Source organism: Anolis sagrei, chromosome Y (assembly GCF_037176765.1).
Source record: "Anolis sagrei isolate rAnoSag1 chromosome Y, rAnoSag1.mat, whole genome shotgun sequence".
NCBI classification, from domain to species: Eukaryota; Metazoa; Chordata; class Lepidosauria; order Squamata; family Dactyloidae; genus Anolis; species Anolis sagrei.
The window spans coordinates 15,293,926-15,306,251 of NC_090035.1; the positions used below are offsets into that span (position 1 = coordinate 15,293,926).

Below are 12,326 nucleotides of genomic sequence, written 5' to 3' on the forward strand. Positions count from 1 at the left end.
GCTGCGATTCATCATGAGATAGTTTCAGTTTACGAAGAGAACATAATGTTAAGACAGCATGTAGCAAAATAGGTATGGAATTTCAATTGCAGAAGGACGGAAATTCACAATGAATACAGAAGTGGACGGTAATCCGTTGTAACCGATGACGTGCCTAAAAAAGGCGGCGGGAGACTTCTATCACACAGGCATCAGAAAACCCGTCCCACAGATGACAAAATGTATTGAAATGAATGGTAATTATGTGGAAATATAATGTAATACCTATGCTATAATCCATGTAAATTTTATTAAAATATATTCATTCCTTGTATTTTAAAAAAATCTTGTAACCTTACTTTCCGGATACCCCTTGTACAGTGCAAACTTTGCACTTGAAGGGGAATGGAATAACGAAGCTCATCTCTAACCTTCACCACAATGCCAGTCGATGAGCTACTGACGACCGGCACTGCTCATTTGCTTCTGCTAGCATTCTGCTACACAACAGTGATACCATCTTCTCCTGTGAAAATTCCCCATGAAAACTACATGCCTTGTAATCTTACTTTCCGGATAACCCTCATACATCTGTTAAAATGCTGCCTATGTAGCAAACATATAAGGAAGCTCAAAAACTCTGGAAAAAGTTCGAGAAAGTTTAACAAGCCTTGCTATCTATTCCAAAGATTTTTGTTCAATACGTACATTGGTTCGTAACAACATTTACAAATTAATATTATACTGGAACTCATTCAGGCCTCCAAAAAAAGATCTTTAGCAGCAGGGAACAGACACAAAGGGTTCTCTTCTCTACTGTCCCTTATCATTCATAGTTGACACGAAAATGCACTGGCAAGGGAGCATTCATGCAAGACTGAGATAAAAGAGGAGACAGTCTCAAGGGCACCAAATTCTTTGTTTAAATTAGATAAGCAGCATCATACATAAAGTCTATTATTTATAAACATAAGCTACACCCTATTTTTAAAAATGCCTGACATGCAAAATCTCAACTTGCTCCTTTTGCCTACTTATCCAACTTTTCATGGTTATAATACTGTGTAATATGTGTTTTCTTCTCCTAGAATGTGTAAGAAATCTTTGCTTTACTTAAAGTAATTGCCTTAACATCTCCTGCTAACTGAACAAGCTAAGGAAATACTTGCTGGGAAATTTTAATGGTAGCACTGCTTGTTTATGGGATGCCTTCCTGCAACATGTCACTGATTCATCTTAGCCTTTTTTTTTTCTCCCTCCTGTGAAGATAAAAACACCACACCCACCCAGCTTCTTATTCCTGGACCTGAAGTAGCAGCCATAATACTACTATTACTCATACCACATTTAAAGAGCGCATATTTGTATAATAAATACAATAATCAAAACAGAACAAACTTTATTCTCAACACTGAAATTATACCTTACATTTGCATATGTTACAGCTGAGAAATTCTGTGATTTTTATCACCTGCTAACCCTAGGGTTAACCCACACAAATCCTCCCAAACACATGTGAAATAGCTCAATCTCTTTTCCATTCAAATTATGCCTACATTATCACACAGCAGCCTGAAAGACCACACATACTGTAGCTAAGGATACCATCAGTTGTGCATCTTGGCTATTAACGAGATGTGTTTACAAGCACGGAGGCAAATGGCTATGGAAACTGTATGCCTGCTGGAACTGGATTAGCCACTACTCAGCCATTCCTGCTGCACCTTCCCTAAGACAGCAATACTCCCCATGTCCAACTATGCAAAAATCCCATCGTAATTAATTTTCCTGTTGCATAGTTTTCAGCAAATTATATGCTGAATTTCAAGCAAGAAGATATTGCAGCAGCATAAAGAACACAGAATTATTTCACTGTGTCAGGGAAAAAAGAACCAAAAATTTGCTGTCAACTACAAAACATCACTGGCATGAATCAAGTGTTTGAATCAACTCTCTACGCATCTCCATGTAGCTTCGAATGTTCCCAAGACAATCTCTCTTCCTTTCTATGAGATCTTTATACTCAGGCTTCGTCTTGCATTAATACACCCCCTTTTCTAACCATTGACACAACCCTTAAACACTATGCATTCATTTAAACAGTTGACCTTTCAATCAACTTAAAGCGAGGAGGGGGAAATTCACAAATTAATGGGTAGACCACAACACAGAGTTCTCTATTGTCCTCTCGATGAATGAGGCAGTCCTAATAAGATCAGCAAAGGCAGGAGTTAGCAAAGGCAGGCAGTGCTTCTATTGCCTTGTCAGAAAAACCAACCTCAGTCCCGCTCCCGATCCTAAAAGGCACAAATGAATACGCAAAAAGGCAATCTGTGGGTGGTAATGTGGGCACAGAGTTAAAGGCAGATGAATGGGAATTGTGTGTATTTGGAGTACAGGGAAAATACTATGGGAGAAACACATGCAAGGGGAGGGTGCTGTGAACGGCAACAAACAGGAGAAGGCTTGGAAGGGATACCTGAAGCCAGGAAGGCATTTGACTCAACAGGATGGTGAACATATAGGAGAACGGCTTGAGTTGCTATGTGAGAATGTGAAATGACAGCTGTGCACAGAAGCAATGTGCAAGTCTTCAGAGAAATCTTGTTAATCACATCTTTGAAACCAGAGATTATTCAGCAGTCCCCAAGTTACGAACAAGGTTTGTTCTTAAGCTGAATTTGTATGCAAGTTGGAACAGATACATTTCAAAGTGTAATTCCAACTTATCCATCTATCTATCCATCCATGCTTTGGACAGCATGGGGAAGGGTTAATACCCCTGTGGTGTTCGCTTTACTGTCTGTGCCCTAACTTGGGAGATTTCACCACTTTCTCTCCTTGTGATCACTGGATTTTGAAAAAATGGCTTGTTGTGGAATCACAGATAGAAGGAATTAAATATGTTGATGGTGCGACCTTGAACACATTTACCTACATGGAAACCCCATAGGACACAGTGGCACTGACTTGTGAGATTTTAGGGTACATATATTGTATTATAAGAATAACAAGAGCCCAAGAGTGCTGCAATGGGTTAAACCCTTGTGCCAGTTGAACAGCTGACCTTAAGGTCAGTGGTTCAAATCTGCGAGATGGGGTGAGCTTTCATCTGTCAGCTCCAGCTTCCCATGCAGGGACATGAGAGAAGCCTCCCACAGGATGGTGACACAAGATGATTTGGGAGATTACACAGTACTTTCTGTCTCTGTGATCATTGGTTTTTGAAAATATGGCTTGTTATGGAAACAAGGATTGGAGGTACAGCTTTTTCCCCATCATAATAACTTCCAGAAGTGAATTTCCCTTCCAAGGGATAGATTTCTCTCACTTTCTGTTGTCTAACCGAGCTCTGAGGATGACCTGGGAAGGAATCCCACTGGAGCATTGCAGCACACCCAAATACCTGGGAGTCACTCTGGATCGTGCTCTGACCCACAAGAAGCACTGCCTGAATATCAAGCAAAAGGTGGGCACTAGAAACAATATCATACGAAAGTTGACTGGCACAACCTGGGGATCACAACCAGACACAGTGAAGACATCTGCCTTGCGCTATGCTACTCTGCTGCTGAGTACGCATGCCCAGTGTGGAACATATCTCACCACACTAAAACAGCAGATGTGGCTTTTAATGAGACATGCCGCATTATCACCACTGGAGAAATTACACTGTTTTGCCGGTATCGCACCACCTGACATCTGCTAGGAAGTAGCAGCCAATAGTGAAAGGACCAAGGCAGTGACATCTCCAGCCCATCCCCTATTTGGGTATCACCCAGCACATCAACGACTTAAATCAAGAAATGGTTTTCTAAGATCTACAGAAACACTAGCTGGAACACCTCAGCAAGCGAGAGTCCAAAAGTGGCAGGCACAAACCCAGAACCTCAATCAATGGCTGATACCAAATGAGAGATTCCCCCCTGGGCACACAGAAAACTGGGCGACTTGGAAGGCGCTGAATAGACTGCGCTCTGGCACCAAGAGACGCAGAGCCAGTCTTAAGAAATGGGGCTGCAAAGTGGAATCCACAACATGCAAGTGTGGAGAAGAGCAAACCACTGACCATCTGCTACAGTGCAACCTGAGTCCTGATACATGCACAATGGAGAACCTTCTTGCAGCAACACCAGAGACACTCCAAGTGGCCAGATACTGGTCAAAGAACATTTAATCAACTACCAAGCTTGCAAACTTTGTGTTTTGTTTGTTTGTTTAAAAAAATGCAGTACAACTGTTTGGTCTGCTCCTGACATTATAAATAAATAAAATAAATGTTGTCTAACCCCTGTTCTTGATGGAGCCACTGTGGCAAAATGGGTTAAACCCTTGTGTCAGCTGAACTGCTAACCTTAAGGTGGATGGTTCGAATCCGCAAGACAAGGTGAGCTCCTGTCTGTCAGCTCCAGCTTCCCATGTGGGGACATGAGAGAAGCCTCCCACAGGATGATAACACATCTGGGTGTCCCCTGGGCAATGTCCTTGCAGACTGCCAATTCTCACACACCAGAAGCAACTTGCAGTTTCTCAAGTTGCTTCTCACACAATTCAAAAAAACTTGTTCTTAACTAGAAGTCATTTGTAAGCCTGATGTTTGTAACTCGGGGACTTCCTGTACAGACATTCAGGGAACACACCGGCAGAGAATACCATCATGCCTGTGTTGGTAAAGGGGAGAAGACAAAATACTATATAGAAATCAAAGAAGGAATGGGAGGACTTTTTCTCTGGGATGTCACTTGCTACAGGTTGCTTGCTAAACACGAAGTTGTGTCCACTGCAGCTAGCTTAAAGAGTTTTCTCCTACAGGTTTGCTTTAAAACACACACACAGAGCTATCCAGATCAAACTCAACTATCACAACATGTAGAAAAACTGGAGCTTGAGAAGGAACAAGGCTCAAGAAAAACAGAGCAAAGATTGCATGTCGTTTTAATCACGGAAAGGTTTGATCCAACAGGACTCGGGCTCCTTGTTGTCAGTTTTCTAGGTGATACATTTCCGCTAAAGGGGTCCATTGCATTCCAGATTTCAAGGCACTCAGGCTTAGGGGTGTAGCCAAGATGGACTTTAATCCTTACAAGAAACTGCAAGTACAAAAAACAAGGCAATCCTCGGAAAACAAGGGTGTGGAGCCATGCAATCGTTACGGGATCAGAAGTCCAGCAAGAAAGGCAAAAGCCGCCGGAGAGAGCCAGAACCCAGTCTTCTAATCCATCCCTGTCAACTCAATTCTCCTCCAGTTCAAAATATGCTTCATCAACATGGCACGGGGAAGGATTGATGGAATGAGGATTAAAAATGTCCTAACTTAGTCTGCAACAGGCAAAAAGGAGTAAAAACAACAATCGCAGAGCATTTTGTGTTCTCAGAAAGATTAACAAGTGGTATTTAGCACAAGCCTCTGCACAAAAGTGTCCCCCAAAAATGCATTCATCTTTTAACACAGTCTGGGGAAAACTTCGGCCCTCCAGGTGTCTTGGACTCCAACTTCCACAATTCCTAACCGGCTGTTAGGGGTTGGTGCTCATCTCCATTTCTAAGCCAAAGAGCCAGCGTTGTCCATAGACACCTCCTAGGACATGTGGCCGGCATGACCGCATGGAGCGCTGTTACCTTCCCGCAGGAGCTGAATGTATTGATCTACTCACATTTACATGTTTTCAAACTGTTAGAACTGCAGAAGCTGGGCTAACAGCAGGAGCTCACCCCACTCCCCGGATCTGAACCACCAACCTTTTGATCAGCAAGGTCAGCAGCTCAGCGATTTAACCCGCTGTGCCACCGGGGGTTCCATTAGTATAGTAAAATATAATAATGTCCATCCTACACAAGATGGATTATAAATGCATTCACCTAACAGGCAAATTATCATCATTGCTATTACTAGCGGTTAAAACAGGCACGGACAAACTTTTGGACTTCAACTACCACAACAAGGGTAATCAAATTGAAACTGAATCAAGATAAGACATAAGAACTACTGGCCTCATGTAGGATGCATATTATTATATTATACTATCACTACTATACTGCAATTATTATATATAATTATTATATTTTTCTCACCCTGAAGGGGACTCAGAGCGGCTTACGAGATATATAAACATACAATATATTAAATTATTTGCATAGTACAATATCAGTACTATATATTATTATATTGTACTACACCATTATATTGTAATATTATTAGTAATGTTACATGTAATATAAAATATATAATTATAATATTGTATTATTAGTAGTATTATATTGTATTATATTATAATATTATAAATATTATATGTATATACATTACATTATATTATATTATTAGTAAAGCATAGTACAATACCAGTATTGTATATTACTATATTGCACTACACCATTATATTGTAATATGGAGCCCCCGGTGGTGCAGTGGGTTAAACCCCTGTGCTGGCAGGACTGAAGACCAACAGATTGCAGGTTCGAATCTGGGGAGAGGCGGATGAGCTCCCTCTATCAGCTCCAGCTCCTCATGCGGGGACATGAGAGAAGCCTCCCACAAGGATGATAAAAACATCAAAATCATCCGGGCATCCCCTGGGCAACGTCCTTGCAGACGGCCAATTCTCTCACACCAGAAGCGACTTGCAGTTTCTCAAGTCGCTCTTGACACGACAAAAAATATATTACATGTAATATAAAATATATAATTATAATATTGTATTATTAGTAGTATTATAGTGTATTACATTATAATATTATAAATATTATATATATTACATTATATTATATTATAATACTAGTAAAGTATAGTACAATACCAGTATTATATATTACTATATTGTACTACACCATTATATTGTAATATTATTACATGTAATATAAAATATATAATTATACTAATATATTATTAGTAGTAGTATTATATTGCATTACATCCTAATATTATAATTATATGTATATACATTATATTATATTGTAATATTAGTAATATTACATGTAACATAAAATATAGCCATGTATAAATATGTGAGAGGAAGCCACAGGGAGGAGGGAGCAAGCTTGTTTTCTGCTTCCCAGGAGACTAGGACGCGGAACAATGGCTTCAAACTACAAGAGAGGAGATTCCATCTGAACATGAGGAAGAACTTCCTGACTGTGAGAGCCGTTCAGCAATGGAACTCTCTGCCCCGGAGTGTGGTGGAGGCTCCTTCTTTGGAAGCTTTTAAGCAGGGGCTGGATGGCCATCTGCTAGGGGTGATTTGAATGCAATATTCCTGCTTCTTGGCAGGGGGTTGGATTGGATGGCCCATGAGGTCTCTTCCAACTCTTTGATTCTATGATATATAATTACAATAATGTATTATTTTATTAGTATTATATTGCATTACATTATAATATTATAAATATTATATATACAATACATTATATTACATTATATTATTAGTAAAGCATAGTACAATACCAGTATTATATATTACTATATTGTACTACACCATTATATTGCAATATTATTAGTAATGTCACATGTAATATAAAATATATAATTATGGTGTATTATTATATTATAAATTATATTATTATTATTATAAATATTACATGTATATACAATATATTATATTCTTAGTCAAGCACAGGAGACAAGATGGAACTGTCTTCAACTGTAGCAGTAATATAAGTTGTGAAAATATAATATATAATAGACTATATTACAGCATTATCAATATTATATCTAATATATTAGCATTATTATCTGACAATGTTATTATTTCTATATATTGAGGGGCTCCCAGGCAGTTTTGGGCAAACTTGGGCCCTCCAGGTGTTTTGGACTTCAACTCCCACAATTCCTAACAGCCTCAGGCCCTTTCCTTTTGCCCCTCAGCCGCTTAAGCGGCTGAGGGGCAAAAGGAAGGGGCCTGAGGCTGTTAGGAATTGTGGGAGTTGAAGTCCAAAACACCTGGAGGGCCCAAGTTTGCCCACGCCTGTTCAAGAGGAAGGTTTTAGCCAGGGATACACCAAGAGAGGAGAAAAGGAATTGCCCTCTGCACATGCTCAGGGGCAGGCACTCACCGCTGCCCCCTCCTCCTCCGCCGCCTTCCTCGTCCATGTCTGGCCGTGCTGAGCGTGCGTCCTCCTCTCCTGCCTTCCGCCGCGTCTCTGTCCTTCTCCTCAGAGCCTCCGACGAAGACTCTGCTTTTGGCCCCGCCCCTCCTCACGTGACCCGCCCCCCGAAAGCATAAACACGCCCCTCATTATAGCCAGCCTATCAGAGGAGGAGGAGTAAAGAGCGGGAAGGACCCCATTCGGCCAAGAAGCAGGAAAATTGCATTCACATCTCCCCCGACAGGTGGCCATCCAGCCTCTGTTTCAAAGCCTCCACCACACTCCAGGGCAGAGAGTTCCACTGCTGAACAGCTCTGACAGTCAGGAAGTTCTTCCTCATGTTCAGATGGAATCTCCTTTCCTGTAATTTGAACCCATTGCTCCTAGTCTCCAATGCAGCAGAAAACAAGCTTGCTCCCTCCTCCCAATGACTTCCTATCACATATTTATAGAATCATCCAGTCCAACCCCCTGCCAAGAAGCAGGAATATTGCATTCAAGTCACCCCTGACAAATGGCCATCCAGCCCCTGTTTAAAAGCTTCCAAAGAAGGAGCCTCCACCACACCCCGGGGCAGAGAGTTCCACTGCTGAACGGCTCTCACAGTCAGGAAGTTCTTCCTCATGAGCCTGGGAAAATCTCTTGCTGGGAGGTGTTAATCTGTGCCTGGTTGTTTCCTCTCTGTTGTTTTGCTGTTGTAATTTTAGAGTTTTTTAATACTGGTAGCCAGATTTTGTTCATTTTCATGGTCTCCTCCTTTCTGTTGAAATTGTCCACATGCTTGTGGATTTCAATGGCTTCTCTGTGTAGCCTGACATGGTGGTTGTTGGTGTGGTCCAGCATTTCTGTGTTCTCAAATAATATGCTGTGTCCAGGCTGGTTCATCAGGTGCTCTGCTATGGCTGACTTCTCTGGTTGAAGTAGTCTGCAGTGCCTTTCATGTTCCTTGATGCGTGTCTAGGCGCTGCGTTTGGTGGTCCCTATGTAGACTTGTCCACAGCTGCATGGTATACGGTAGACTCCTGCAGAGGTGAGAGGATCCCTCTTGTCCTTTGCTGAGCTTGCTAGTGTTGTGAATAGGAATGTAAATATCTGATACGCAGGATGTATTTTAATTCACTGGAGCAAATATGGACCAACAACAACAATTTTTATTTATGTGCTGTGGACTCGGCCTCATGTAAGCCGCACCGAGTCCCTTGGGGAGATGGTAGCGGGGTACAAATAAAGTTTATTATTATTATTATTATTATTATTATTATTATTGATTAGCCAGTTGGCCTTATAAAAAACAGAGCGCAGACACAACATACAACATACGTCTGGAACAAATATTTATTTATTTACAGTATTTATACTCCGCCCTTCTTACCCTGCAGGGTACTCAGGGCAGATTACAATGTACATATACATGACAAACGTTCAATGCCATAGACACACAACATATATAGAGAGACACACAGAGGCTATTTAACATTCCAGCTTTTTCATTAGAGTATTCTGGCCACCAGGGGAGCTGTTGCTTCATCGTCCATTTGTGACACTGATGGAGTACTTCCTCATTCTTTTTGCTTGCTTGCTGGAGATTTTATGACGTTGTAAATTAGTTAAATTCCACCCTTCTTACCCCGCAGGGTACTCAGGGCAGATGGCATTGAATGACAAACATTCAATGCCATAGACACACAACATATATAGACAGACACACAGAGGCTATTTTACTTTTCCAGATTTCATGGGGGTATTCTGGCCACCAGGGGAGCTGTTGCTTCACCGTCCATTTGTGACACTGATGGACTGCTTCCTCATTCTTTTTGCTTGCTTGCTGGAGATTTTATGGCATCGTAAATTAGTTAAATTAGCCTCCCCGCATAAGCGGTACCTAAATTTCCTATTTGACAGATGCAACTGTCTTTCGGGCTGCAAAGGTCGACAGCAAGCTACACACAATAGTAAGTAAAGTTTATTACGCTCGATAACCAGATCACAGCATGGGGATCCGTACATTCACATCAAACCCAAGGGGTTACACACTTCAAACTTAATCAAGTTTTAAAATTTAAGCTAAAAACCAATACTAGTAGTTATTAAAACCTAACTCAACCTACACAATAGTCAGAAGCTCACTCTGACCGGGGCTGGTTTCGAACTCATGACCTTTTTTGGTCAGTAGTGATCTTAATGCAGCTGATTCCCAGCCAGCTGTGCCACAGTCCCGGTGCATTTAATTGGATTATATGGCAGTGTGGACTCAGATATCCCAATTTAAATCATATATTGTGGATTATCTGCCTTGATATTTTGGATTATATGCTTCTTTAAAAGGGCCCTTGATAGTAAAAAGAAAAAAACCCCAAACAAAACACCCAATAGATATGATAAATTAACACTTTCTGCTGATTGATGTAGTGAATCTCTTCCAATGGTAGAACTGGAACAAAACAAAGTTTTCCTTCCAAAATTACAACATGATAAAAGACCCAGGATCCTTCCACACAGTCCTATATCCCAGAATATCAAGGCAGAAAATCACACATTATCTGAGTATGGACTCAGATAACCCAGTTCAAAGTAGATATTGTGGGATTTTTTGCCATTATATTCTGGGATATAGAGCTGTGTGGAAGGGCCCCCAATGCAGTGGGAAAAGGAGAATGTAAAGTAAACAAAAGCATCCATCACCTCCTTCACTGAATCACTTTGCATCCCCATCCTGCCAGTTGCTTACACTTAGAAGCCAAACACACAGAGATCTTGATTCTCGTTTTCAGGTCCTATGGTTTGTTGTAATGTTAGAGAAAACTTTAGGTAAAGGTTGACATTAAGTCCAGTTGTGTCCAACTCTGGGGGTTGGTGCTCATCTGAATTTCTAGCTGAAGAGCCAGCATTGCCCATAGACACCTCCTAAGTCATGTGGCCAGCATGACTTAATAGAGCACTGTTACCTTCCCGCCGGAGACAGGGCCTTTTGTGTGGTGGCACCCAGGCTATGGAACTCTCTCCAAATTGAGATCAGATCTGCCCCCTCCCTCCTGACCTTCAGGAAGCTAGTGAAATCCTGGCTATGGAACAAGGCATTCCCAGAATGATGGCGGAGACTGGCAATTGACTAAAGTTATCGACCACATATGCGGACTGAGTTGGACATTATTTTATGTTGACGAACTGGCTTTTATGTATTTCAGTCTATATGTATTTTAATTTATTGTTGATTTACAATGTTTTAGATTGTATTGTTAGGATTGAATCCTTGCTTTTAGACAGTCTGAGTCCCTCTACGTAGAGAAGATTGGGATACAAACATTTTAAATAAATAAATAATATTTATCTACTCACATTTGCATGTTTTCGAACTGCTAGGTTGGCAGAAGCTGGGGTTAACAGCGGGAGCTCACTCCGTTCCCCAGATTCAAACCTGCAACATTTCAGTCAGCAAGTTCAGCAGCTCAGTGCTCTGACCCACGTTACCTAAAGTTAGAGAGAATTGGCCTAGGGTTGGAAACAACATTCTGACATTTGTAAGATGTGAAAAGCTAGAGGCTGGTTTGTCCTTAAAACACACAGGAAAATACAGTACTTCCAAGAGTAGAAAAATACAGCCCTCTTCTCTACCTCCATTCAGTGATTCTTTTTATATTTGCAAAGCTTACAAAACCCTGCAGTGAGATGTGCTTGTGTTTAAGGCCCCAGCCATTACTTTTTCCTCCTCCTCCCATTTGCTAGTTTTCTGCTCCTGACTCCAAGCAGTGAATCAGTCTTTAATTCCCTGTGAGCCATGCACAGTACTCATAGATTGGAATGAGACTTATCCTCTTAGTTTCATCCCCAGCCCTAATACTTTCTGTACTTTGAAAAACCTCAGGCTTCCCAACAATAGGCGGATACCTCCCTTTACTGTGTATACAGGGCTGTTTGGACTATATGAAAACTTATATTCAGTCAACATACAGCTATTACAGAATATGATTCTGAGCAAGAGAGCCCTGAGTGCTTTAACTTCTTATATTTTAGACCAGTGGTTCTCAACCTTCCTAATGCTGCGACCCCTTAATACAGTTCATCATGTTGCGATGACCCCCAACCATAAAAATATTTTGTTGCAATTTTGTAATTTAAGCTACTGTTCGGAATTGTAATGTAAATATCTGATATACAGGATTTATTTTCATTAATTTGACCAAATTTGGCACAAATACCTTATATGCCCAAATATGAATACTGATAGGGTTGGGGGAATGGATTGATTTTGTCATTTGGGAGTTATAGTT

At 40.9% G+C, this 12,326-nt stretch overlaps 1 protein-coding gene across 2 annotated transcripts in view; it reads right to left on the reverse strand.

Moving 5' to 3' along the window:
- Positions 1 to 12,326, reverse strand: part of LOC132782028 (cytohesin-3) — a 148,147-nt gene that overhangs the window by 81,513 nt on the left and 54,308 nt on the right. Inside the window, exon 1 of one of the 2 annotated variants that reach the window (XM_060786667.2) lies at positions 8,026 to 8,156. The exons of the other annotated variant lie outside the window; for it this stretch is intronic. Coding sequence (XP_060642650.1) covers positions 8,026 to 8,062 — 37 coding nt within the window. The 5' untranslated portion in view covers positions 8,063 to 8,156. Of the gene's footprint in view, positions 1 to 8,025; positions 8,157 to 12,326 lie in introns of those variants that run through there. 2 annotated transcript variants of the gene reach the window in all.